This window comes from Castor canadensis, chromosome 16 (assembly GCF_047511655.1).
Source record: "Castor canadensis chromosome 16, mCasCan1.hap1v2, whole genome shotgun sequence".
NCBI lineage: Eukaryota > Metazoa > Chordata > Mammalia > Rodentia > Castoridae > Castor > Castor canadensis.
Genome location: NC_133401.1, coordinates 69,223,731 through 69,251,658, shown reverse-complemented (window position 1 = coordinate 69,251,658; position 27,928 = coordinate 69,223,731). Strand labels below are relative to the sequence as shown.

General features: G+C 44.5%; 1 protein-coding gene and 1 pseudogene across 4 annotated transcripts; one reads left to right on the top strand and one right to left on the bottom strand.

Annotated features, from left to right (window-relative positions):
- The first annotated feature begins 446 nt into the window (after window positions 1-446).
- Window positions 447-25,636, top strand: Mgat1 (alpha-1,3-mannosyl-glycoprotein 2-beta-N-acetylglucosaminyltransferase). 4 transcript variants are annotated; one of them, XM_074057490.1, is made up of 3 exons: window positions 447-594; window positions 1,484-1,917; window positions 16,869-25,636. In XM_074057490.1, exon 3 carries the CDS (start codon window positions 16,995-16,997, stop codon window positions 18,336-18,338), a length of 1,344 nt encoding a protein of 447 aa, XP_073913591.1. In that variant the 5' UTR covers window positions 447-594; window positions 1,484-1,917; window positions 16,869-16,994; the 3' UTR covers window positions 18,339-25,636. The 4 variants fall into 4 exon arrangements, with proteins under 4 accessions (XP_073913591.1, XP_073913592.1, XP_073913593.1 ...); XM_074057491.1 differs by lacking the exon at window positions 447-594 and adding an exon at window positions 844-1,033; XM_074057492.1 differs by lacking the exons at window positions 447-594; window positions 1,484-1,917 and adding an exon at window positions 6,929-6,953.
- LOC141418361 (small nucleolar RNA SNORA51) lies at window positions 20,383-20,505 on the bottom strand (annotated as a pseudogene).
- Window positions 25,637-27,928: the final 2,292 nt, after the last annotated feature.

Genomic DNA, 27,928 nt, shown 5'->3' with positions numbered 1-27,928 from the left:
CGCCTGCCGAGTCCGCTCCCGCGGCCCCCAGCCCCGCCCCCTTCCCGCCCAAGTCCCGCCTAGTTAGGCAGTCCGCCCACCAAAGCTCGCGACAGGCTGAGGCCCCCCCAAGACGCATGCGCTCTTCTTCGCGCGCCGCTCCACGTGACGTACGCTCCCATTCTAGGCCGTAGCCTCTGCCCCGCCCCCTCATGTACTGCAACTGGTATGAGCCCTCAGCTTCGTTCTCACCAAGACCTGGTTCTGCCAGCGAGTCATCTTCCATCTTGTGAACAGTGACTGTAGAACAACCTCAAGTCCTGCAGACCCACTTCCCGGGTTCCCGTGGTGGTGGTGGTGATGGGCGGGGGATGGGGGCGACAGAATAGGAAGGATGTGAGAAGACAGCCATGGCCATGAGCCCACTTCCGGGGGACCGGCGGAAGTGGCTGCGGTGGATGGTGGGAGGGGGGAGAGAGAAGTGGGAAGGGAGGGCTGGGCCGCCGCGGGCCGAAGGGGTGGGGTCTGGACCGGCAGTGGGTCTGGGCCTGGGGCCTGGAAATTTATCCTGGGAGATCCGTGGCTCCTAAAAGAGACGGAGTGGGCAGGATCCAGGTAATGACCCAGCGCAGTTAGGGAGAGAGTCGTTCGCGCGGCGGAGGGATGGGGTTCGGAGTACGGTGAGGGTCTGAGTGTTACTCATTTGCCGTGGGAACACAGCACGGATTTCGGAGGGGAAGGGTGGGAGGAGTTAAATTCGGGGGAGGGGGATCATGCGGACGCCACGCCTCTACAGGAAACTAGTGTGTGTGTGCGTGCGTGTGTGTGTGTGTGTGTGTGTGTGTGTGTGTGTGTGTGAGTGTGAGTGAATAAACTTACAGAGGGAGGGACAATAAGGGAGGGCTCCTGGACTGAGAAACTGGAATAATGGGGCTCAGGCAAGCAGGACTCAGGCCTCAGACATTCCTGAGTGTGCTTTCGGGAGTGGCCCTGTGAAGGAGTTTGATGGAGATCTGGAATTACATCCTTGGCACAGTTTTGGAAGCAGGGGGAGGTGAGGGTTGAAGGAAAGGGAGCAAGGAATCCGTGTAGAAGGTGCCAGCATCTCTGTTTGGAAAGGATTTAGTGCAGTTGGAGAGAGCTGGCGATCAAGCACTGAACATCCTAAGAAGCTTGGGAGGTTGGATAATATGTGGTGCTTTAGACGACGGGTGGAGGTTTTCTGTATTTCTTAAAAGATAACCTCCTACACTGTCAAGTGTTTTTGGTACTTTTCTGTACTGAAAATAGGTTCAACTCTTATCCGCAGCCATATGAATGTGCCATAGTGTGACTGTTTTGGGGTACAATATGTGAATGAAGTAGGTACTTGGGAATATATAAGGAAGCGTTTTTGATGATAGACCATAGTAAAGGAATGTAATTTAGTTATGGATGGGGAGAACTAGAAAGTCTTAGAAATCCTTTTGGGATTAGAGTGTCATAATGTTTAAATGTTCTGCAGGCTGACACACAAATCAGCATCGTGGGCCATGCCGGTTTTAAGGCCTGTTTCTTCTCATGATCTCCAGCAGAAGACAGTTGGACCGGTCCTCACAGTGGATGACTTCCCCTGCCTGAGCAAGAGATGGGATAGTACCTGGAATTTGTCCATTACTAGAGTCTGAGCTTAATAGGACAGCTGAATGAAGGGATGTAACAGACCCTTGAGAGAGACTCTAAAGTCTGCAGTGGGGGGGGAGGGGCCTGGACACCCCCCTTCCCCCCCAGACTCCTCCCCCTCAGGGTCCACTCAGCAATGGACTTTGGACCTGGATAAGAGGAGAGAAGCTGCACTTTGTTTGGTGGATCTGATTTGTGATTCTCAGTTTTGGAAATGGGAGTGCTGGATGGGGCTTTAATGATCTCCAGGAAAGTAACTGAAAGAAGAGAAGAAAGGTAAGATTCCTATCTCCTTTCTCACTTATTGCCTTGCTGCCCCTGTGCAGAAATAGTGAGTGGGGAAAGTCAGGGAAAGCTGCCATTCGGGAAGTCAGGGCACCTGAGGTACCTCATGAGAACCCTTATCTTGATGGCACACAGGACGCTTCACCTTTCCTTCACTCTGGGTGCAGACTTGTTCTAATCCTTTCCTTCCTGAGGCTAGAGGAGTACCTTGTAAAAGGTTATGAGTACTTTTGAATATGAGGGTAGGCCAGTGAGGTTAGGCCAAGGAGAACATGAAAGGAATTCAGGCTTCTAAAGGGACATTGGATTAGATTACCTTTAAATGCCTTTCCACCAGCAAGGTAATAGGATTCTAAGTCAGTTTGGGCTAAGACTCTGAAATGGATTACACACACACACAGGGAGACTGCTCTATTTTGGGGAACTAAAGAATAGGACTGTGGGGAGAGATGAGGATAGGAAATGGTCTTGATAATCTCCTAAACTCTTTCTCCTTCCTTGTAAAGGAGCTTAGGCCTTGAAATCTCATGGAAACAACAGAGAAATAGAACACAAGTATGGGAATCATGTTCTAGGATTCATGTTCTAGCTTTGACTTTCATAGACCTTAGATATGTTATTAATCTCCGCCCTATTCTCTTTCTCTTCATTTGCTAGAAGATCAGTCCCCCACAGGCTGTTTCATGGAGAAAATGAAATAATGAAGCATTTTGAAAAGTAGCCAGGGCCATGTAAATGTAAAACAGTAACACTGACATTACTTGATATATCTGTTTGTTACACAGAGAAATTTCTGAATTAGAAGTCCTGTACTTTTATTTGTGTACTGACACAGCCTTTTATAAAAACGTCTTTAATGAAAAGCCTGTCCTAAATTTGTTTCATCTTTTTGCCATTAATACCTGGGATGATCATGTAGAAAAGATGAACAGATTATGGAGAATTTAAACTTGACAGATTATGCTAGATACTGCATTGGCCCTAATGGCTCTCCATTCAGCTTGTCTTCTTGGGGTAGCAAATTAAAGAGGAGTAGAAAGAAGTTTAAGTCTGAAGGGCTAGGTGTCTGGAATTTCATTTCTTAGCATGAGCACTGGGCCTGTCCTTCCTGCATCTTAGTCTAGTCTTTTCTTCTGCTTTTTAAGATGAATTTTTTTTTCAGACTGACATATGTTAGGCATCTATATTTCTGCACGCTGTGTCCCTACCTTCAAGCAAACCTGTTCATAGTTGTCTTCTCACCTCCTGTCTACTCCTTCCTTGAACTCAGTTTACCTGTGCCAAGATGCCTGCTTTTCTGAATGACAACAAACAGCAGAAAGGAGAGATGGTGTTAGGAATTTTCAGAGACAGCTGGGGATGGTAGCCTGGGCCAGGGTCTAGCATTTCTTTGTCTGGGTTTCACATTCATTAGGGACTAGTGCCAATAACTGAAAATCCTGTATTTATAGCTTACTGTGTTTGTTGAGATCATCCCTTTCTCCCCCCAACTCGCTTGTTTCTGTCCTTCCTTGCCATAGAAGACTTTTCCTCCTCCCCAGTGGTCTGAAGGTTAGGCAGGCAGGCCTGAGAGGGGTCATTGATTCAGATCAGTTCTTTCTCCTCTTGTCTGAGCCATGAAGTAACCCCTTGCTGCTATGTGCGTTTCAGGGTGGGTACATTTCATTTCCCAACTTATTCCAGAAAATTCTTGGTGCTAGTCTTTGCTAAGACACAAGGAACACAGTGGTCCGTGAGGGCTGTGTGATCCCAAGATGCCTCCTCCACCATTTCTGTGGTCCAGCACTTTGTGAGAGGGCTTTCCTTATCCTCTCTGTGAGTCTCTACTGTCCTGTAAGTGCTTTCAAGTGCTTGAAGTACCAAGGAATTGTGTTAGATTTGTATAGTGCTCATATTACGGGGAGTGTCAAGTCTGTTGTGTCAGTTTTCTGTCACCACTTCATGTGAGGAAGACAGAGCAGAGATAATTTCCCCAGTTGGAGGGGAAGGTACAGAAGCCCTGAGCAGGGGGCTCCCATAGGGTGAGCTGGAACACTCTGAAATTGCCTGTGTAATGCTGAGCTGCTTTACAGCACTTGATCTGACAAGGCCCTCCTTGGTTCTGCTCTAAACCTCCAGGGAAAGAAACTCCATGACCTTTCTTACAGCATCTCTGGTAAGACATTGCCTGCTTAGAGTGAGCCAGAATTCCTCTCCCCTGTCAAATTATTAGCTCTACCCTCCGCCTGACTTCTCCATAAGACATTCTTCTCAAAATAGTCATTGTCTTCTCATAGGGACACCAGATTGCTTGGGCACCCCAATCTTCGGGGTTAGGCCACTCAGCCAGAACCACTGATAGACTTAACCATACTTCGTGTGTGGGTATTTTGGCTGAATTTATTTATCCTCTTCTTTATTCTTACTCCCTCACCCCACCCCACTGGGGGCTGAACTCAGAGCCTCACACTTGCTAGGCAGGAGCTCTACCACTTGAGCCACTGCCACGTCACCCTTTATTGCAAAAGGATTTGTTGGTGGCTAATAAAAGTTAGATTTCAGAGACATTGCTCAGTTATTCTTGTGATAATTTCTTCTTACTTTGACCTATGAGCTGAGTTTCTGTGTCACCATTGGGGTGCGGTGAGGACATAGATGTTGGGAGGAGGTAGAAAGGAGACTGTAATATTGGTTTAAAACTTTGCTTTAATATCTACTGATAGTTTCAAGCCAGGATCTGTTTTGAATTCAGAGCATAAATTCCAGATTGTAAGCAGTTTTAGGGTATCTTGGATGTAATTTATGGGGCAGGATACAATTTCCTAGAACAGCTTTTATTTTCTTCTCCTTTGTCTGGTTCTCTGGTTCTCTTTTGGTGTTAGTAGGGCAGGCAGGAAAGCTTATTACCCTTATAGTTCTCTCTTACCCTGTAACCCCATCCTCCTATTTCTTCCATTTGCACCTAATCTGATCCCAAGCTCATCCCCAGAATCTAGTCACCTGGCTTCTTATTTCTCCCCTTCTTTCCTGATCATCTCTACTCATGAAATCTCTGTCAAGAGTCCAGGGCCTCTTCCCAGGTCAATTTGGCACTCATCTTCTGGCTTCTTGCCTTTCAGAGCAAATGTTTTCTCTTGATTCCATCAAAGAACTCATTCCATTCTTATTCTCTATTAGGCTCTTTCTTCTTGGGGTAGCCCTCCTGCAGTTGGGGATTTCTATTTATTAGATCTTCCTGTGAGTCTTGGAATTTAGACAAAACACTACAGAGAAGGGAATGTGAGTTATGGTGCACAAACAATCCCCCATCAGTTTCCCATCCCAAGTGTCTTAGATGGATAACCGTCATGGTAAGAGGTGGTGCTGTGACTCTTTTCTACCCCCCCCCCCCCCCGCCACCTTTCAGCACCCTACCATGTCCATCTTTTGTCCAGGAAGATGATTTTATCTTCTTACATTTCAGGTCTTTGACCTAATTTTTTTATACTTCTGGGCAACTTTATTGTTTTCCTTCCCACTTCGACACTGGGTGGGAGTCTGCAGGACCCATATGTTTCCCAACTGCCTTCGTAGGGGAAGTGTGGAGAGAGGACAGAGGTGCAGAGATGCTGGGTTCTGCCTGTCATATGAACATGGACTTGACTTTCCTGCCAGTCTGCTGCTTCTGTCAAGATTTCTCTGCTGCCCTACTATGCTTCTGTCATGCTTGGTCATATACAGCCATCTTTGAGAGCAGTAGTGTGCAAGGATGCATGAGGGAGGGAATGAGTGCCAGGTTTTGAGTAGAAATGCCTGGGTCTAAAACCTGGCCATGGCTCTCACTAACAGTTGTGACTTCAAGCAATATTGGGGCTTAACCTGAGCCTCAGACTCCTCCTCTGAAGAACAGGGATGATGATATACTCTGCAACGCTCCTGGAAGGGTTAACAGAGAGGCCAAGGGAGAGGTCTACCCCATGAAGGCCTCTATGTCTAGTGATGCCTCATAATTTTGTTTTAGCTCCTCACCTCTATGCAGGAGCCTTTTGCATCATTCCTGGCATCATATAGCAGCAAGTTAATGAGTATGTTCACTCAGTAATCATATTTAAGTTTTGGGCTGCTCTGCTCTGAAACACCTTGGGATACAGATAGGGGAGGGTCTGATTGATGTCACTAGAGTGAATTCTGATTAAATGGCAAGAGTCCTCTGGAAAATCACCTACAGAGCAACCAGTGGTTCTTATCTCCCCATCCTAACTTCTTAGTGTCAGATGGTGAGAGGTTGTGTGTGTGTGTGTGGGGGGGAATCTGTGGCTTCTGCAGATGGTCAGGCAAGGGGAGATGGAGGGAGTTTGCAGGAGTGGACAGCAGGGGCTGCCAGGACACCTCTGTGAATTCCAGAGTGGTACATGACAGGTACTGGGTGACCTGTCATGGAATGCAGGGCTCAAGCCTCAGAGAAATTTTTCTGTTTGCTCAGGATCTACTGCTGACCCCTCAGTCATGTCCTCCAGCTCGTGGTCTTCTGCATCTTTCCTCCCTTCTCACACTTTGCTTGTGGCTCTAGTCACAGGTATTTGTCACTAAGCTTTAGCCTCTATTGCATGGCCTGAGTTCTGACTCTCTCCTCCACTTTTCCTTCAGGTTTCTTGCATCCTCCACTCCAAAATACCAAAGAGACACAGACATCAGGCCTCTTCTGGGTGCTGTCCCTGTTCCCTTGCACAGATTCCTTCTCTCCTTAAGTTTGATGATCCTATTCTGTGATCAGGCCTGCCCCACTGCTTCTTCACTCAGCACTAATAGTTCTCATTCCCCACCCCGTAGGAAAAACAAAAATGAAAGAAATTAAACAGCTGGCTCTCACGCGCCTTTGGCAGCAGGTGTTTCCTCCCTGACTTCCCTTTTGGCACGCTAGTTGCTGTTCTTACATTCCTGCCCCACCTGCTCCTCTCAGACTCCAGCTAAGACTCGCAGCCTCGCTTGGGTTGGGGGCAAGAGGTGGCTCCCAGATCCTTGACGTTGGGTTTGGTGAACTCCCTACCTGGCTGACCCGTCTACCTCAGGCAAGGCCTTCAAACCTTATCCCCATCTGGTTGTCTCCATAAACTCCACTGAAGCTGTAGAACCCCGGGTTAGGGAGGGGATGACGTCTGGACTAGAGGGGCTTGAAAGTGTGTGAAGGGGTCAGGTACCACTCTTAGAGTTGCAAGTGGGGACAGAGAAGAGCCCAAAAGAAACAGCTGTTTCTACAACTCCTTTCCGAAGTTGGGGACTGAGGAGAAACGACTTGTTTTTTATCACTAGGGGTGCTCGGGAAGTCTGGGAGAGGAGGCGGGCCCAGGAAGAGGGGCGAGGCGGGGCGGGGGGGGCGGAGTCGCCGGGCGCCGGCCAGGAGGGGCTGGTGGCCCCGCCCCTCGGCCGGCCCCGCCCTGCCCGGGGAAGGGCCACGTTGCCCGCCGGCGGTCAGCCCCGGCGCGCCATAGGAAGGGCCGGCTGGGCGAAAGGGGGCGTCAATTGTGCGAGCGCCTGGGACTGGCCGGGGCACCGGCTAGCTCCGTGCGTCCCGGGCGGGCTAAGGTTCGGGCTGCGAAGTTGGGAGGACCTGGTGAGTAGGCGCCCCTCATCCTGAAGCTTGTCCCCGGAAGGGGACGAAGGTCCAACTGTGGGAGGCCCTGTGAGTGCGGAGTGGGCGCTTCAGGGGAGTCGGGTCCGAGCCCCTCCTGTCGCCCGAAAGCACTGGTGCTGTTGAGAGTCTGTGCGAGAGGGACTTGCCTTGGGAGCTGCCTGGGTCAACCTAGGTAGCGGTTGCGCTGCGGTATCCTCCCTAGCCGGGAAGTCGGAACTCCGCGTTGTGCTTTTGGAATCCCGGCCTCCAGCTGTTGGAGGAGGGCGGGCGGGCTCCGCGGGGTAGAGACTGTTGTGAAACTCGGCCGCAGGGCGTCCGTGGGTGCGGGGCAGGGAGGAGATTGGATCGCTGGAGAGGGATTGGTACCGGAATGGGAAGTGGCCTTTTACCCCATTCCTCACCCAGCGTCCTGTACAAGTTGTTAAGGATTGTTTTTGCTCGGCCATAGGAAAAATTAACTGTTGAAGTATGTAAATTAGCAAGAAAACTTTTTTTTCCCTACCTGTTTGCTAATGTGTGTGGAGTAGGGGTTCCCTAAGACCTGCAGGACCCCCATCTTACAAACTGGGACTGTTGCGAACCCTATCGTATCTCCACGGAAGATTGGCTTAAGGGGGAAGCTTCACTTCGTTTAACCTTGGTTGCTGCAGTATGTTCGTGTTTGCTTTAGAACATCTTTGGTGGATGTTCTAAAGACCACGTAGGCCCTTGATCTTACAGCTCACATCCTCCTGGGTCTTCCTCCCATCTGGAATCAGTATTGTCTGATCTTTCCCATTATGGAGACTCTTGAGTCCACCTGCATTCCTGCTTCTGCGTCTTGTTCTCAGAAGCACTGTAATATATGGCATATGCGACAGGTTAAACTCATTTCCTGTTTGGGGCATTGGGGAAATTGTCATTCTCCTCACCACCCAGATACTAGGGACCTCAGAGTTGACCAGAATCAACCTTGTCACTTAATAGATGAAGGAACTGAAGCATGAGTAGTAACTGGTCAAAAGGTTACCTGACTTGCTGGTGCTGGATTGCCTGAATCACAAGCCTTCGTGCTTTTTGCGGTATTAGCACTGTATTTCTCCTTACCTGTTTTTTTGTTCGGGATGAATAACCTGTATCACTTCCCTCCTAAGTCTTATTCTCTAAGCCCTTGAATTATTTAGTGTATTTTCTCTGACTCCCTTTCAGTTCCTCCTTCCTTCAGAAATTATGGAGCCTGGTACATGATACAAGAGTATAACAATGAACAAGAAAGTAATTCACTTATATCTCCATTATCTGATGTGTTCTGTGTGTTCTGGATTTTTAAAACAGTGCTTTCTAACATACTAAGCAAGGCAGAGATGGAAGGGAAAGTGTCAACATTTAAGAAACACTTTTGCTAGAGAAAGGGGCAAGCTTGGCATCAAAATATTAGAAGCCCCTTGTGATGGTGCACAGCTGTAATCCCAGCACTCAGGAAGCTGAGGCAGGAAAAGTATGAGTTTGAGGCCAGTCTGGGCTACATAGACCCTGACTCCAAGTGGAAAAGGGGCAGGAAGCTGGAGGTGTGGCTGAAATTGTAGAATGTTTGCCTGGCAAGTGAGGTCCTGAATTCAAAATGCAGTACCACCACCCCTTAAAAAAAGTGTTAGGAAGGAATCTGCTCTTAATCTTTTGAATGAAGAAACTGAGGAAGCTCTGTAGGCGTTTGTAGGATATGCCCAGAGTCCCCTGGGATTTGGCTGAATGTTTAATATATTGAAAAGACTCAATTCTCATCTCCTACCTAGTATAGATGTCTTTGTACTTGGTGGTATGGGTCTCACATTCCACTTCCCTAAAGGAGTTCTGCAAACTAGAAAAATTTGAATCTACAAATCTGTAGATTTGAATCTGTACTTTACACGGAAATCTCATAAATAACAACACTAAGAACTATATTCAGAGTACTGCCAAAAAAAGAAAAAGAACTGTACTCAGGATGAACAGTTGCCCTGTTTGAAAAACAAAGATATGGCAGGTTGTATTTTTCTCAAATGGTCTCATCCATAAATATCCCATTCTACATGTTGTTACAATTGGGCATTATCTTCCTCCCATCCAGGGGTGAGGTTTGTGGTTCTCTTTTCTTGAATATGAGTAAATTCCCTTGTGGATGATTCCCTTGGCCAGTGAACCAAGGGTGGATCAGAAAAAAGGTATAACTTCAACTGGCTTGCGCTCTTTTCTTTGGACACTTATTTTGGAACCCAGCTATCACCTTCATAGGAAGCCCAGGCCACATGGAGAAAGCTCGTGGAAGTGTTGTTCCAGCTAATGTCTCGTCTGCTGCCAAAGTCAGCTTACATACATGTGAGAGAATGAGCCTCAGCTTTTGAGTGTTCTAGCCTAGGTCGCAGACATAGTAGAACAGAGAAAGGTCATTCCCTCTGTGCCCCACTTTTTATTTTTATTTATAGTTTATCTTTTTAAAAACTTTTGTGTTCCATGTTTTAATTTTTTTTTTTTTTTGCAGTACTGGGGCTTGAACTCAGGGCCTTTACCTCAAGCCACTTCACCAGCCCTATGTTTTTGAAGGGTTTTTCAAGATAGGGTCTCGCAGAACTATTTGCCTGGAGTAGCTTCGAACCATGGTCCTCCTAATCTCTGCCTCCTGAGTAGCTAGGATTACAGGCATGAGCCACGGGTGCCCAGCTTAAATTTTGTTTTTTAATTTTTAAAATTTTTTAAGGAATAAAGTTTATTTGTAGAGCAGTTTTAGGTCTACAACAAAACTGAGTGAAACTTACAGAGTTCTCATACTTATATCTTTACACATTCACAACACCCCACAGTGATACATTTGCTATTATTGGCAGACTAATTGAAACATCATTATTACACAAGGTCATAGTTTACATTAAGGTTCACTTGGCGTTGTATGTCCTGTTTTTTTTTTTTTCCCCATGGTTTTTGTGTGTGGGGGGGGGACTGGAATTTGGGATTTGAATTCAGAGCTTCATGCAAAGCAGGCACTCTACTGCTTGAGCCATACCTCCAGTCCATTTTGGTCTGGTTATTTTGGAGATGGGATCTTGAGAACTCTGCCCAGATTGGGTTCTAACCATGATCCTCCCAATCTCACCGTCTCAAGTAGTTAGGATTAGAGGAGTAAGCCACACCTCTCTGGTCATTCTATTGTTTTTAATAATGTATAATGAAACATTGTGTGGTTGTAATGATGGGGTCCATCTACCTCCTATTTTACTATCACTGCCTTAAAAATCCTGTGCTCTGCTTACCCATCCTGTTCTCCCCCGCAGTACTGGCAACCATTCATCGTTTTACTGTCTCTATAGTTTTGTCTTTTCCAAAAATGGCATATAATTGGAATCAGACAGTCTGTAGCCTTTTTGACTTTTTTTTTCCACTTAGTAATTTGCACTTGTTTTTTTCCCTTCCTCCAAGTCTATCCATGACTTGATAATTCATAGACCTTCTAAATTTTTTAGCCACTGATACTGTAAGAAGAAATGCATAATTGTTACAGTTTTAAGCCATTAAATTTTGAGGTAATTTATTATTTAGCAATAGAGACCTAATAAGGAAGGGGATAGGAGTAGAGGCCAGGCTTCATAATTTGGACTTAGGGCCTGAGTACATAGGGCAGTGGAGAGCACTTGCCCTGCTTGTCAGAATTACTTAAATCCAGTTTTATTCAGTACTTATGGTTATATAATGATTGCCACAAAAATTAGAATCATAGAATTCTTAAAATCATACAGTTATACAGTTAATAATCTCAGTTACATGATTCTTGCTTGCGGTCTTTCATGCAGTTACAGTCAGATGTAGCTGGGATCCTCTGAAAGGTTTCCTCCTGTGTTTAGTAGTTGATGTTGGCTGTCAGTTGGGACCTTAGTTGAGGCTGTCAACTGAAATACCTTTAGATGTCCTGTCCATCTTAAGAGCACCAGGTGGAAACTGTATTGCCGTTTATGAACTTGTCTTGTTAGTCACATAGCCGCACTTCTCCCAGAGTCATAGGTCTTTTCAGAGTAAAAGGGAGGGAACATGGACCCTCACCTGTGGAGGGAAGAGTGTTACTGTCAATTTTGGAAGAAGAGTAAATGAGGTGGATATATGATAGTTATCTTCGGAAGGTATAATCTTTCACATTCTTGGTGCTGTTTTCATCTTCTTTCTCCCTGATTTAATTAATGCAAATGGTCCTCCATATAGCACTTGAACTTAACATATGTTCCAAGCGCTGTATGTTCCATGGAGGACATAGGGCTTTTTCCTCTCCCTCCACCCCTGGGATTAAAGTGAGAGCCAGAGAATATGCAGCCAGAGAATCTATTACAAGGTGGAGAGATTGCTATGGGAGTGAAGTCATGGGGAGGAGACACTGTCTGGGATGTTACTGGAGGAGTTGTCTGAACTGGGCCTTAAAGAATATGGGAGGTAATATTGTGACCAGGATACTCTTGTTGGGAAGGTTGTTTAGAGGGAAGCCAGCTGGGAAAATACATCAAAGGTTCAGGTTTGAAATTATTTCACAATAAGGAAAGAGTTCAGGTTAAAGGGTTTGAGGGCTTGAAATGGGACACTGACAGTGAATAAGTAACTTTGTCTCTCCCATCTCTCCCATTTTCACAATTCTAAAGTTATTAGGACTAGATATGTTTCAGAATCTAGACTTTTTTAGATTAAAAAAAGATCTGGTGCATTTAATATGTGTTATGAAATTTGAAGTGGTACACCATAATCCACCATGTTTATTTTTACAGCAAAATATATGAGTAGACACACTAAGTGGGGTAAATAAGGCCTATAAATAGCCTCACATTAGATTAGATCAGATTTCGCTGAATAAGGTTGGATGAGATTTTTATTTCCAAATGAGGTTAGAAAATTGTTTTCTAGTGCTTTTTGAATTTGGGAATTGCAGTTGAGGGATTGTGGATATGTGTGGCATCCACACTAAAGCCAGTTTTTAGGTTATAGGCACATCTCCTGAACGTTGAGTGTCATAGCACAGCAGCTGGTGGAGCTGGCTCCTGTCCCTCTGCAGCCAGCCCTTCAGCAGAGAGGATTTGTCAGATGTTGAGCAAGTGGTTGCACTGGTGCTGATTGTGAAGGGAAGGTAGACTTGCATGTCTGAAGGCATCAGGGAAAATGTACTGGCAGATGTGAATTAGGGCTGTCAGATGAAGAATATAGGGAAGAGCAGATTGGGCATATAGGCACATGAGGCCAGCACTTCAGCTAATGGAATTCAGTCTCTTTCTCACATACCTTTATCTAAAGAGTTCCTTCTCAGTCACTTAGGAGGCAGGCAGTTGGGGGATATGGCATTCTAGCTATTAGACTAGAGGGAAAGTTCCAGCATTGAGCACATTCTTAACGGTTGTGAAGAAGAAACTGGAAATCTACATCTCTCAATCCTTCCAGGATACTGGGCCCTGATAAAATAAGTGTGTAATTCCACAGCTAAATGGAATGAACCTGAAATTTCTGAGAAGACTGGTGTTTGGAACTGTGGAGTGGTTGGCTCTGGGAGGTAAACAGGTGGTGTAGATGTGCAGACAGGGACTGGGAGAGTCTCTCTGGGAGGGAAATAGAATTCAGGTCCCTTTTGAGATCTTCCAGGATCAGCCCTTTCATACCAGACCTTTTGGCTTGAGACTATAGGACTGAAGAGATTAGATCTGGGACCCAAAGTTTTTGCTAGGATAGAGAACTGGGATGTGAGGCGGAAGATAACAGGTAGAGCAGTTGGTTTAAGCCAGTTCATGACTAAAGCTTCGGGGTGTCAAGGGTTGAAACCAGAGGCAGGAAGGCCGGGGAGTCATGTAGTTTGGAATGTTTCAAATTCTTCAGTAATAGGGTCTGGCAAAGTATCAAAGTGTGAAAGTTTGATATGCCCATACTTTTTTTTTTTTTTCAGTACTGGGGTTTGAACTCAGGACCTACATCTTGAGCCACTCCACCAGCCCTTTTTTGTGATGGGTTTTTTCGAGATAGGGTCTTGTAGCACTATTTGCCCAGGCTGGCTTTGAACCCAGATCCTCATGATCTCTGTCTCCTAAGTAGGTAGGATTACAGTCATGAGCCACCCGTGCCCAGCTAGGACTATGCCTTTGTCTTGTTGGTTATGTGTCCTGGCTCCTTCTAGGAGTCTGGCAGAGAACATGTTGCCAAGTGATTGAGGAATTCAGGGCAAACAGATAGTCTCAGTTCTCTTTACTGGGTGTGCTTAGCTATTGATGGTTGAAGCTATTCAAAATTGTGGGCCAGGTCACTTTATTTTATTTTTAAGAAACTCTTTTTGGAAATAGTTTTAACCTTAGAACAAATTCATAGGAATAAAAATGGCGTAAGAACATTGATACTCCCTTTATTCAGATATATCTGTTATTAACATTTTGCTACATACACACACACACACACACACATTTTGTTGTTGTTGTTGTTATTGTTCTGAACTATTTGAGGGTATCTATTATGGGCCCTCTACCTCTTTTTTTTGTTTTTTTTTTTTGTGGTACTGGGGCTTGAACTCAGGGCTGCTCACTTGCTAGGCAGGTGCTGTACCACTTGAACTGCTTCACCAACCCATGGTCCTCTACCTCTAAATTCTTCAGCATATATTCCCTAAGAATTATGGTATTCTCTTACATAACTCTCAGTTAACACTGATATATTTATTGTCTATATTCCAATTTTACCACAATAGTGTCTTTTTTAAAAAAAGCTTTATTGGGGTATAATTGGCACAGAGTAAACTGTAGATAATTAAAGGGTACAAGTTCAATTCTGATATGCATGCACTGGTGAAACTATCACCACAGTCAAGATAATAAATATCTACTCTCCCAGAAGTTTCCTGATGCCCTGTTTGTAATACCCTCCATTTCACCCTCAGTCCAAAATTAAGAATGAACCAAGCCTTGTATGCACATATGAATAATAAAAGAAAAATGAAAAAAAAAAAAGAATTTTTATTCTGCAGTAGACATTAAGAGATGAGAACCAGTTTTTAAATTTTGGTAGCTTTGATGAGTGAGAATTGTTATCTCAGGATATTTTTAATTTTCATTTTTCTTATGAGTGAAATTGAACATTTTTTGATATGTCCGTGGACCATTTTATGTGTATTTTCTTTTCTTTCTTACTCTCTCTTTTTTTTGGGTTGGACTTGGGGCTTTGCACTTGCTAGGCAGTACTCTACCACTTGAGCCATGCCTCTAGCCCCTAAGTGTATTTTCTTATGAGTTACCTTTGTCTTTGCTTCATTTTCTGTAAAATATATGATCTTTTCTTCCTCTGCCTTTTAAGTTCTTTGTTAAGGTTATTGTCTTTTTACTTATGATCTAGGTTGCAGAAAATTTCTCCCAGAAGCTTGGCATGGTGTTGTCCACCTGTAATCTCAGCACTAGGGAAGCTGAGGCAGGAGGATTGAGAGTTCAAGGCTAGCCTTCTGTAGAGGCCAGCCTGGGCTACATAGGGAGATTCTGCCTCCAAAAAAAAAAAAAAAATTCCAGTTTCAAATAAGGAAATATATCAGTCTTAATGTATCAGGATTTGGAGTCATACTTAGAAAGTCTTTCCCTATACCCAGGTTCTAGAGAAGTTTATCCATGTTTCCTTTTAGCACTTTTATAGTTTTTCATATTAGAATTCTGATACACTTGGAAATTATCCTTGTGTATGCATCTCATTTTGTTTTTCCAAATGGTATACCTATTATAACCCTATTAATAAGACTATCTTTTCCCAAGTACTTGTAAAAATCTTAAATACCTTTATCATACACTAGATTTCTACATGTAATGGTATCTATTTCTGGAGTTTAAATTCTATTCTGTTGGGTGGACTGAGGACCACAGTTATAAATACAGAGGCCTGTGCTACTTAGTATTTTAATATCTGGCAAAGCAAGTTCCTCTTCGCAACTCATCTTCATTATTTTTCTAAATACTCTTGTGTGTTTACTTTTTCCTGTGAATGCCAGGGTACATGCTGTAAAGTCCTGACTAAGGAAAGGAGATATTTAAGTTTTTGCATGTTTCAGGAATTAAGGTTTGTTCATACAAGTTTTTAATATTTCTTGAGTTTATTTCTAAATATTTTATCATGAATTATTCATGGTTTTTGTAAATAGGGTTTTCCCATACATTATTTCTTCCAATGAGCTGCTATTTGTGGATATAAAGGCTTATATAGATTAATTTTTTATATGTCACTCCTTTGCTGTTCTTTGATTATTTGGATTAGTTTTATCATTGATTGTCTTAGAATTGTCCAGGCATACCATCAGCAAATAGAAGAGTTTTACTTTTTTTCCCTTCTGCCTGTAATTGTTTTCTATAATCTAGTTGCATTGGCTGATCAATAGCTGTTTAGATCATGGGCATGGCTTTAAAAAATTCTAATTATTAATATATATTAATTGTACAAATTAATGGGTTTCACTATGACTGCCATATCGTATATATTGTGTTTTGATCATATCTACCCTCCCTACCATCCTCTTTTGTCCTCCTCTCCTTCCACCGCTTACCCACCAGACCCTTCCCATTCCCTAATAGTCCCTCTTCTACTTTCAGGTCATCTTTTGTTTTGCTTTTTTGTTTACTGTTTCCACAAATTAGCTTATTTTGCTTCTCATGATGACCTCCAGTTCCATTTATTTTCAAGTAAGGAAATGTATCAGTCTTAATGCAAATAACATGATTCATACTTTATGGCTGAAATAATAACTCCATTGTGTGTATATACCGTATTTTCTTTATACATTTATCTGCTGATGAGCATCTAGACTGATTCTATAACTTGGCTGTTGTGAATAGTGCTGCTATAAACGGGTGTGCAGGTTATCTCTATTGTAGGGAACATAGCTTTTCTCCTGACACTTGTGGGAATGCCTCTATTGCTTCCTTATTAGACAAGATATGATATCTGATTTTTAAAATCTGTAATATTAAGGCAGTTTGATTTTAAGAATGGGAGGCGGATTGTCTTACCTTTTATTCTTCCCTGTAAGCTCTGGATGGAAGGTGGGAAGTGAAATGTCAGGTAGGGAAGGGGAGTTGGGATTTTCCTTGTTTTCTCCTTTCTACCAGTAGCTCTCTCTGCTTCCACCTCAAAACATAAATTGCTTTTCTGAGGACTCCTTTGCTCATTTTGGAGTGGTGGCACATAATGTCCTAATCTAAATTAGTGGAAGGACAGCTCTTTTTTGAGAGAGCTCTGAAGTCAACTCCTGGCTTCTCTCTTCCCTCACTTTTTTACTTGTTCCTGTCCCCCACATTCCTCCACCCATGGGGAGTGTGGAACTCCATGTCTCTGTGATGATGATTGTTTTTCTCTTTCCTCTCTTTAGGTGCATGGCTGTTTCCTAATCCCATATCCCAGAGGAAGCAAACCTAGACCTGTGATTGAGCAAGCCAGGCAACCCAAGGGCAGTCTCGAGCCCTCCCCTTGCCTGCCCTCCCCTGTGGGGGCCAGGATGCTGAAGAAGCAGTCTGCAGGGCTTGTGCTGTGGGGTGCTATCCTCTTTGTGGCCTGGAATGCTTTGTTGCTTCTCTTCTTCTGGACACGCCCAGCACCTGGCAGGCTACCCTCAGATAGTGCTCTTGATGATGATCCTGCCAGCCTCACCCGAGAGGTGATCCGCCTGGCCCAGGATGCTGAGGTAGAGTTGGAACGTCAGCGAGGGCTGTTGCAGCAGATCAGGGAGCACCATGCTCTGTGGAGCCAGCGGTGGAGGGTACCCACTGTGGCTCCTCCTGCCCAGCCCCGGGTGCCTGTGACCCCACCTTCAGCTGTGATCCCCATCCTTGTCATCGCCTGTGACCGCAGCACTGTCAGGCGCTGTTTGGACAAGCTGTTGCATTATCGGCCCTCAGCTGAGCACTTCCCCATCATTGTCAGCCAGGACTGTGGGCACGAGGAGACAGCCCAGGTCATTGCTTCCTATGGCAGTGCAGTCACGCACATTCGGCAGCCTGACCTGAGCAACATTGCTGTGCAGCCCGACCACCGCAAGTTCCAGGGCTATTACAAGATTGCCAGGCACTACCACTGGGCTCTGAGTCAGATCTTCCACAAATTCAAGTTCCCAGCAGCTGTGGTGGTGGAAGATGACCTGGAAGTGGCACCAGATTTCTTCGAGTACTTCCAGGCTACCTATCCACTACTGAGGGCTGATCCTTCCCTGTGGTGTGTCTCTGCTTGGAATGATAATGGCAAGGAACAGATGGTAGATTCCAGCAAACCTGAACTGCTGTACCGCACAGACTTTTTTCCTGGCCTGGGCTGGCTGCTGTTGGCTGAGCTGTGGGCTGAGCTGGAGCCTAAGTGGCCCAGGGCCTTCTGGGATGACTGGATGCGTCGGCCTGAACAGCGGAAAGGGCGAGCCTGTGTGCGCCCTGAAATTTCAAGAACGATGACTTTTGGCCGCAAGGGTGTGAGCCACGGGCAGTTCTTTGACCAGCATCTCAAGTTTATCAAGCTAAACCAGCAGTTTGTGCCCTTCACCCAACTGGACCTGTCATACCTGCAGCGGGAGGCATATGACCGGGATTTCCTCTCCCGAGTCTATAGTGCCCCCCAGCTACAGGTGGAGAAAGTGAGGACTAATGATCGGAAGGAGCTGGGGGAGGTGCGAGTGCAGTACACAAGCAGGGACAGCTTCAAGGCTTTTGCCAAGGCTCTGGGTGTCATGGATGACCTCAAGTCAGGTGTCCCCAGGGCTGGCTACCGGGGCATTGTCACCTTCCAGTTCCGGGGTCGTCGTGTCCACCTGGCACCCCCACAGACCTGGGATGGCTATGATCCTAGCTGGAATTAGCAGTACCTGCCTGTCCCTGCTGGGTCCCTTAATCGTTATATCATGAGCTGAGACAGGACTGCAGTCCCTGGCTGTATTATCCTGTCAGTGTTTCCCTCTTGGGTCCATTTTGTTTTTTTTTCTTTTTCCTTTCTTTTTTATTTTTGTGTGTGGCCTTCGAGTGCACAAGTGACAAGATGAGGGTTATTCTCCCGTTCTCAGGGGAGTCAGGTAAAGAGAATCATTCTGGGATATATTGGGAAAGAGAGGTATTAAGCAGGAAACCACTGTGTGGTAGGTAAAGACTAGGGCTTGTTGGGGCCAGGACTGTCTATGTCCTGAGTTTTTCTCTCTCTACAGAGAGGTTTGCAACTTTAGCTAACCTGGCCAGGCCTCTGCTTCCTGACCTGGATCCTCCACAGAGCATGAGCCCTCCTTCTGTACTAACTCCCTTTCCCACTTTCCCCCAGTGTGAGGCTGGGTTATGTGAGAAGGGAACATATTGTGGCCAAAATAAGACAAACCAAAGGGGTTTCACCAACAGGTCAGGGTGGAATTGTTAAGGTTGCTGGAGTTTACTGCCTCCTTTCCTCTGTCTTTATTGCTGACCTCTTCACAGCTCTTCTTTCTCTGTAGCATAGCATCTGTGGTTCTTAGATGAAAAGAAGACGTAAAGAAAGGCAAGACCCTGAGTCATGCCCAGCTGTCAGGGAAAGGTTATGGGAGGAAAGCCCATGCTGGGGCAACCACCCCCTTCTTGCTTCACAGAGACACTATCCCTGACCAACCTCCTTTCTAAGAATCAGTCCCCTCTTTGTTGCTTTAGGAGGGTTCCATGCTGGCTTGGTGGTAGAGAGAATGAGGTCCTGAGTCCCTTTCCCCCCTGGAGTTTGATGCACAGGCTACTCCCTAAGGGCTGTGGCTTCTGCTTGCCTCAGGGTAAGGTAGAGTAGTTGAGACCAGGACAGCTCTGGCTCTGCAGTAGGCTCTGTCTAGCCTCCTGAAGCATTCCCATGTCCTCACATGCCAGGATGCAGATGGCAGGTTGGAGAGGAATTTGTGTGTTTTTGTTTCTTGCCTGACCTCTGTTTCATGGAAGAAAGTGGAATCTACAAAATTATTTTCAAAAATAAAGTAAAGGCTGAATTGTCTGAAAAAAAAAAATGTGTGTGTGTGAGGGTATGTATGTGTACGCATCCTGGGAAAGGAGGTGGCAGATAGGGGAACAAAGGGAAAGAGGGAGAATGAGGCTAAGGGAAAGCTGAACAGGTGAAACAGTACTTTGAAGGAAGGAAGGAAAGCAAGTGACTAGACAAGAAAAACTGGGGGAGGAAAAGCCAAGGCACAGCTGAGGAGGGGATAGGCTTGAAGGTAGCAAGGGCCGGCCTCAGGCTACACTCAGGCTACTGTTAATCTGTAGAGTTTAGCTGTGGGCCCTCAGGAGCATAGTAGGAGGGCAAACATCCAAGGCCTGCTCTGTGAGAGAACATGGGCATCTCAACCTTGCAAGGGCCTGCTTTGTGCTGCCTGCCCTCTGCTGACCCAGATGGCATTTGGTGGTTGCCCTTCACCAGCTGCCTCCAGGATGATGCATAGCAGATACGGGGCAATCTACGCAGTGGTTCTTAAAGACTCCTGATTATGACCCCAGCTGAGAATGCCTTTCCAACAACACAGCACATACACCCCTCACATGTTTCCTGAAATTTTATTTACCCATATTAGAGGCAACACATTCTGAGAACTTTTAGCCTCTGCTAATTCATTTTTCTTCTTTTAAATCACTACTTGGATCCACCAACTTGATTTCATTAGTGGGTTTGAAAATTCTGGAGCTAAGTGACTTTATTAACAAACTACTTTAGATGGTGGCTGAGGTCTCAGAGTAAGCTCTGTCCAGAAGGGAAGGGGTGGCTCAGTGGCCACTGGGAATTCAGCTCTGGCCTCTTTTCTAAGCTCAAGAATTCAGATTGAAACAAGTGAATCAGTGCCACCCATTATTTTTACCTTTAAGATTGTAGTACTTGTTTTCTCTCCCCGTTGTTCTTATTTTTTTTCTCTTACCTCATCTCTCCCCATTCATGAAACAGACCAGGCACAGGGCCTGTGCTGAGGTGTATGTGGGGTAGATTTATGTTGCCTCCTGTTTCAGTGTATGAACACAGCCTGTGGTAAGCACCAGGAGGCCAAAAACCAAATGTTAAGCTGGGCTCAGTGGTGCATTTCTGTAATTACAGCTACTCAGGAGGCACACCTGTTGCTCTTAGATGGATTGTTTAACCTTAATTTTTGTTAAAAAGAGAGATGGTCATTATCCATGATCATAGAAACAGGTCCAAAGAGGAGAGAGACATCATACTGACACATAGGAGCTGGGAGTAGTTTGTCTGCCCAGCCAGACTCTTATGTTCTTAGCACTTAATTTATGTAACAGTTGCTGGCCAAATGGTTTGTTGTGAGTACTCCATGAGTCATACTAACATATTTATCCTCAAAGCAACCCTGGGTGTGAGTATGGTACTTTTTCCATTTACTGGTGAGGAAACACGCACATTAAAGTTAAACTTGCTCAAGGCTGTATCCAGGATGTGAATGGAGTCCATACTATAAACCACTGTGATACTGGACTCTTCCAGCCTAGCCTTCATTGCCTTTCTCCAAGCCTCACTTGTATTATCAGACTCTAGATCAGCATGTGGTGATCCCGTGTCTGGGTAGCAGGTGAGCTAGGGGAGTGTCCAGGAGACAGAGAAAGAGGGGGACCAAAGAAGGGTAAGAGTCAAGGCCCATTAGGGCTAGAACACTTACAAGATAGAGCCTAGTTTCTCCTGAAATGAGTATCTCTTAGGGTCTCTTGGTAGTCTGTTTCTCTTTTGATGCGTGTCCCCAGAGTGGCTGCATTCACCTTGTAGAGGGATCCTTGTCATTCAACTGTGCATAGTTGATGCTTCCTGGGAATCACAGTGCTCTTGTACATACCAAGGCAAGTGGATATGCCAGATGGAACAGTACCATGTCATTAAATGCTGTAGAGTTCTGCCAACCACATCATTCCAAGAAGATCACCTTTTTCTTGATGCTTTCATTCATGGTCCCAAGGGCTTCCAGACAGTTATTTCTATCTTTCACACAGTTTTCCCTCTAAGTCTTGGCCTTTGCCCTCCTCTCTTACATAGGTCACTCTGGTGGGATCTCATTTGTGGAGTGAGTTACCCTCAGTGTAGACAAATATCTTTGGTGGAGGTTCTGGCCAGGTCTCTCCTGCGTCTTCAATGGATGTCTCCATCACAACCCTATCAGGGTTTCATTGCGTTGGGAACTGAGGCAAAACAAGGGCTCCTAAAGGCAGGCCAGGATGGTGAGAGGTAGAAGGCATTTAGAGCATTAGATAAAAATGCCTCTAAAGCATATAATAACTGTCTTTCCCCCTCATTTGTTCATTTTAGGAAATTAAAAACACACAATACCATCCATATTTCCATACTCCTTCATCAGTGTTAACATTTAGGTTGTATCCCACCAGACTTCTTTCTCACATGTATAAATAGAACGCTTGTTTATAATAAACTCATAAAGTTCTGTAAATATTTAGGTTATTTAAGTTTACATAACAAATATATGTAACAAAAGTTCATCCTCTTTTAAAAGTATTTTTAACAAACACTGGATTTCAGGTTTCCTGGTGGAATTCTCATAGAGGTAAGTGGTTTGCCTCTGAGGGCCCTTGAACCTCCATCTGTTCTCTGCCCAACACATGGGCCTAGCTGACTAAGTCACAGGGAGTTTATACTTGGGAGCAGAGTTTAGAGGCCCTTGTAGGTGAGGGACAAGACAGAGACCAGGCCTGGTAGCCGAGGTTACATGGTGTCATGGACTTGAGTGAAACCCTGCACTGGGCCCACTGCTGCCTTTCTGACTCCAGATCAGCCATTTGTCCTGCCAAAGCTTCTTCCTGTGAGGCCAGACAATAGTACTTCTTGAAGTGGCTGTGAAGATTAATATGCATGGAAGCAACACAAAGTGCTATGGAAATCTATGTCTTTGGTACTGTCCTTTTCCTGGTGTTCACCTTGGTTCCCTCATACTTATACTCCATTCCTCCCACCCCCATTTTCTAGAGGGAGCAGAGTGGCAATTCTAGGGGTTACATGGAAAGGGGGAAAGGGTGTACTAAAGCTGGCACACTTTCCCCCACTGCCTCCCTTGGCTTACTAGAAGTCTGGCGCTTTCTACACACCGTAAGACAGTGTGTCACAATTAGATTTAGCTGCATATTGCTGGAAACCCATATCTTAGTGCCTTATAGAAATGAAAGGTAGTTAGTATAGGACTGGTCTCCTGATGTCATAAGGGCCTCAGATGACTTACACACCTGTCTCATTCTCCTTGTCCTAAGGCTTCCATTCTGTCTCACTTCTTGGCTGCAGAAGCTCCAGCTATCACACTTACATTTTAGGCAGGAAGAAGGGCAAAAGGTAAATGTTGCCTGGAAGCCCACAGATGGTGTCTGAACACAGCTCCCTGGGGAGAAGTGGATCATACAGACTTATCTCTAGCCAAAGAGGACAGAAAAAGTAATTCATATACTGAATCAATTCTTATGCAGACTAAGATTCCTGAGTTGATCAGGTGGGTCTGCTAGATACTGGGTCTGTAAGACCAAACTTGTGACAGCAGTAGCGGGGATCTGGAGAGTGTAAGATGATGGGGAGGTTTAAAAGAGTGCATTAGGAACCTGACCTAAAGAAGGGTAAAATTAAGCCTCCTTGGTTCCCTAGCCCTAGTGGGTTGTGTGAGAAACATGTCCAATAGTGCTCAAGATCACATGACAACCAGCATTCTTAAAGGACACACATAAGCCCAGAAATGCTGATTGACAAGAGCAGTTGACCAGGGTACCAGGCTTCAGTTTTTTATTCTACCTTCCTGAACACATGGCTCCCAGCTCACTGACCAAGACAGTGCCCTGGTCTAGCCATCAGAAAGAAGTAAAGGGGAAGAGAGGGCAAACCTCAGTCTTTACAGACTAAAGCCAATGTATGTATCTCCTTCCCCCCAGATTGCATTCACCAGAACTCAGTGTAGTTCCAAAGTTGCAGGGAAAGTGGGAAATAGAGTCTCAGCTTGGCCTCCATGGGTTTAGCTGAAACTGTCTACCACATATGTAATAAGAGGAGAATGATTACTGAAAGGCAGCATTCTCTGAGTATGGGTAATATGGTACCATCTATCAAAATCTTTTTTGGGCCAGGTGTGGTGGTGCACACTCATAATCCCAGCATTCAGGAGGCTGAGACAGGAGGATTGCAAGTTCAAGGTTAGCCTGGGCAACTTAGAACCCTGTCTCAAAATAAGGGCTAGGGTATTGCTCATTGTTGGAGCACTTGTCTAACATGAATGAGCCTGGGTTTAATCCTTACTATTGAGGGGTGAATAAAACCTAGGTGGCAGCACCTCACACCTGTTCCTAAAAGTGGCTTGTGTCTTCATTGGTGAAGTTTATGGTCCCACCCTCACCCTGTCACCTGTGTCAGGCACCCAGGACTTGGCTTGTGACCAGCTAGCTGCTGCCCAGGGTAACAGAATCAAGGCAGAGCTGAAACAGGGCCTGTCCCAGCAGCCATAGGCAAAACCACCATCCTTTGTCCTCAATTTCCATGTTCTTCCTGGACTTCAATTTTGCTACATTGTAACAAAGCCATATGGGACCATTCACTGCCATGCCAATGGGTATGCCATGTTCTGTGAATCTCAAGCAAGAGGTGCCACCTGCCCCTGAATACTTCTGCCACAGACCTGTCAGGAATGCTCATGGCCCAGCTGCAGCCAAACATAAGCTGACAATAATTTTGTGAAGGGGCTGCCTTGCTGGTCTTCCACTGCTGTCCAAGGCCATGTCTGTCAGTGTGGTTGTGAAACTGTAGGACCTTTTTTAAGAAGTCGTGAATTAATAATTTTTAAAAAAATGCTCTCCTTGGAAGTAACGCTTGTTTACAAAATTTCTATTTAGGAGAAAGGAAAAATACCTCAAAATCAGGGGTGAATGATGGTGAGACTGCACTGAGACCCTCCATACATGAGTGTCCCCAAGGAAGCTTCCATACCTCCTTCTCTGAGGAAGGCAACAAAAGCACCCCACTGTGGAAATACCTGCCTCAATCCTGCATGAGTCCAGCAGCAGAAGTAAGGCTGTGAGTACTAGAGAGTTAGGTCATTAGAGGTCAGCTACTCAGCCTCTAGCACTATAACAAAATACTGGACACACACTGGTTCATGATTCTGTAGGTTCAAGTCTAAGATTGGGTTGCTCCATTACTTTGGACCTCTAGAGAAGGTAGCAATTCAGGCAGGAGAGTATGTCACAGTAAGCATTCATGTCTTAAAGCCCAGAAGCAGACAGAGAATGGGCCAGGGTCCTGTAATCCTCTCTGGGGAGCACACTCCTAGAGACTTAAATCCTCCCACAAGGCTTCCACCTCCCACAGGCTCCATCACTTTCCTATAGTGCCACCTCAGGGACTAAAAACTTAAAATAAGCCTTTGGAGGGCATTCAACACCCAACTATAGAAACAGAATGTGACTTATGCCTACTTTGCTGGGATACTCAGCTTGAAGCTGAGTGCTGAAAGAAGCTGCCATGTGACACATCTGACTACCCAGAGACCAACTCACTGAGAGGCTGACTGGAATGGCTGAGCGTACCAGTCAGGTGTTTGATATTCAGTCCTGCGGTGCCTTTAGGTGTTCACAGCCCTAGCCAACATTTGACTGCCACAGTGTGTGAAATTGTAGGCAACAATTGCCCAAATGTTTCTGAATTTCTGATAAATAACAAAGAAAGTGGTTATTTTTAGCTCCTAAGTTTTGAGGTAATTTGATAAGTGACAATGGTAACTGGAATGCCTGCCTATTGTTTCTCTCATTGAAATGTTAGAAGAGCTTATGCAACCAGAATGGACTGTTTAAGCAAACATTTTGAGGATAAGAATGTTTAAACATATCAATACCCAAGGGTGAAGATACTGTTACCCAAGAGACTGGTTTTATTATTTAGTTAGAAGTTGTATTTGAATTAAAGGATGTGAATATCATTTTTATTCTTCCCAAACTTCTTCGGTTACTTTATATTCAAAATATTTTTCAAGCTTTTATTATGAAAGTTTTCAAACCCATAGGCAAATTGAAAGACTAGCACCAAGACCACTGGTATTCCTTACACGGAGATAAAAGAATGAATATTTCACCATATGACACACACACACACACACACACATACTGTACTATACTATAAAAGACTGCAGAAAATAACATCTTTGTAAATCATGTAAGTATATGTTCATTGTGTATTATAAAATGTGGAAAAATACAAAGGAAATGAAATCCACTGTCCAGATGAACTATCTTGATTCTTGTCTTGCTAAGCAGTGTTTGATCAGAATTTGTTCTTCATTAGACAGGCATGCCCTCTGCTGGTGGCTGGGTGAATTGGTCTGTACTGGGATTTTCATTTACATTGTGTCTGCGGGTTTTGGTTGAATTGATTCCTCAAAACTCCTTACTTAATTGGCAAATCATGAAAGTTAGATTTATGAAACTGAAACATAGAACCCGAGAACCTATGCCTAGGGATTTTATAAAGGTCTTGGGTGAAGGCTCACCTAAAACAAGTAACAAGGATGGCCTTGTTACTTGTCCTTCCATATCGTTCCTTTGCGTCAGATTCCAATGGATGCCCATCTGCAGTCCTTGCCCTGGTAGTTCACCCCACCCCAGTTCAATGAAGCACACGTGATTCTCACCCCATCCTAGTTAGATGGCGCACACGTGATTCTTACCCCATCCCAGTTAGATGGCGCACATGTGATTTCACAGCCTTGCTTTGTCAACTGAACTGATGCCAGTAGATTCTTTGTTTTTTAATTTCTCTTCCTTCAGTTCATCCTTCTTGTCCCTTTTTGCAATTACAGCTTCTTTATAATTTACTTCACTCTTAAACTTTTTTCAACCTATCAACTTAGGCTTCCTTGCAAATTAATACATTCAAGGATCCACGTTTGTATAATGAAGCCTCTAAAATATTTATACAAAATATAATTTCTTTTTCTTTCTCTCACAAAACTAGTGGCAATGAAAAAGACTCCAGCCATATCTGGTGGAAGTTATGGTTTAGAATGACATGGGGTAGGAAGTCACACTCTTCCTGCAAGCATAATTCTGACTGCTTCCTCAAAAGATTCAAATAGCGACCACGTTGAGATCATGTTGAATTAGATTGTTGTCTGCCTCCATTCAGTGGTAGACAGGAACAAAAGCAATTTTTCTCTTAAAAATGAGTAAAGTATTTGTAGTCTAGAAATGTCAAGGCTTAATCTCATACTGTCCTTGTTTAGAAGAAGGAGAAGGAGGAATTGATTCTTCTTTGTGCCAAGCATATGGTAAGCCAGAGTGAAGGAGAGAGTAAGATGGAAGCTTTAATCTAGAGTGGGTTGAAGTCCAATAAAGAGACAGAAATGGGTCACTCTCAGGGATTTTTTGACCAAGTCTCTGCCTCACTTTGCCTTACTTCAACAACTCCTTCTCTAGAGGCTACGGAACGTTAAGCTAGAATGGAAAGTCTCAAACCTTCTTCTCATAAGGAGAACCATGATGTGACATACAGAACCATGATGTGCTATTCTAACTGACATTACTAATAGGATTGCTTCCCACTAAAATGCAGTAGTGGTGGTCAGTGGACTCTATTAAGATGAAGGTAGGATACTGTTGAATTGAATAAAAGTTGCAATGCTGACTGGAGCCATGGCTCAAATGATAGAGTGTTTGCCTAGCAAGTACAAGGCCCCAAGTTCAATCCCCTGTACCATAGAAAATGCAACGATAAGAAGTTTGTTGGACGTATATTGGGAATTTTATCTGTGAGATGGAGCTGGATTCTGTCTTCCATATTTATTTATAGTATGCATGTCTAGGTCTAAATGGCAAGTGGTTTAATGCTTTGAAGACCTTTTCTGCTCCAAAACACATTGTAAAAATGTATTAAATAATAAAAGAAATACGAAGACACATCTTTAGTTAAGTCTAACACAAATATATCTGAAACAGCATGAGATAATGAGCAAGACCACAGCCTATGGCATCTGGGACTTGTTTTTCTTATGTGTTAATTGGTCATTATAAGGTTAGTTTCTGAAGGGTAAAATAGTCTTTAATACTATGATTAGATATCTCAAATATCTGATATTACTGCAGAGAGCTAATTTCTACCACCTACATACTTGGGTGGAGGTAGTTAAAAATCTGATTGGCAAGAGATAAAGTGGCGAGGGAGGAAGGAAAGAGGAAAAGGAAGAACCAGGAGAAAAAGAACAGAGAAAACGACAACAAAAAACCCATCATTGAAAATGCATGTGCCAATCAATATTCTAAAACACAAAAAGAAATCTAATGCTAAGACAACCAACAAATTAAGCAATCAGAACATGAACTTACTATAGAGCTAGAGAAAAGACTTTAAAAAGGCTATTAAAGATGTTTTTAAAAGATAAAGGATCACAGCAAAGAAAACTTAGAGAGTGATAGCATCAAATAACAGAGTAGAAGTGATCAGGCT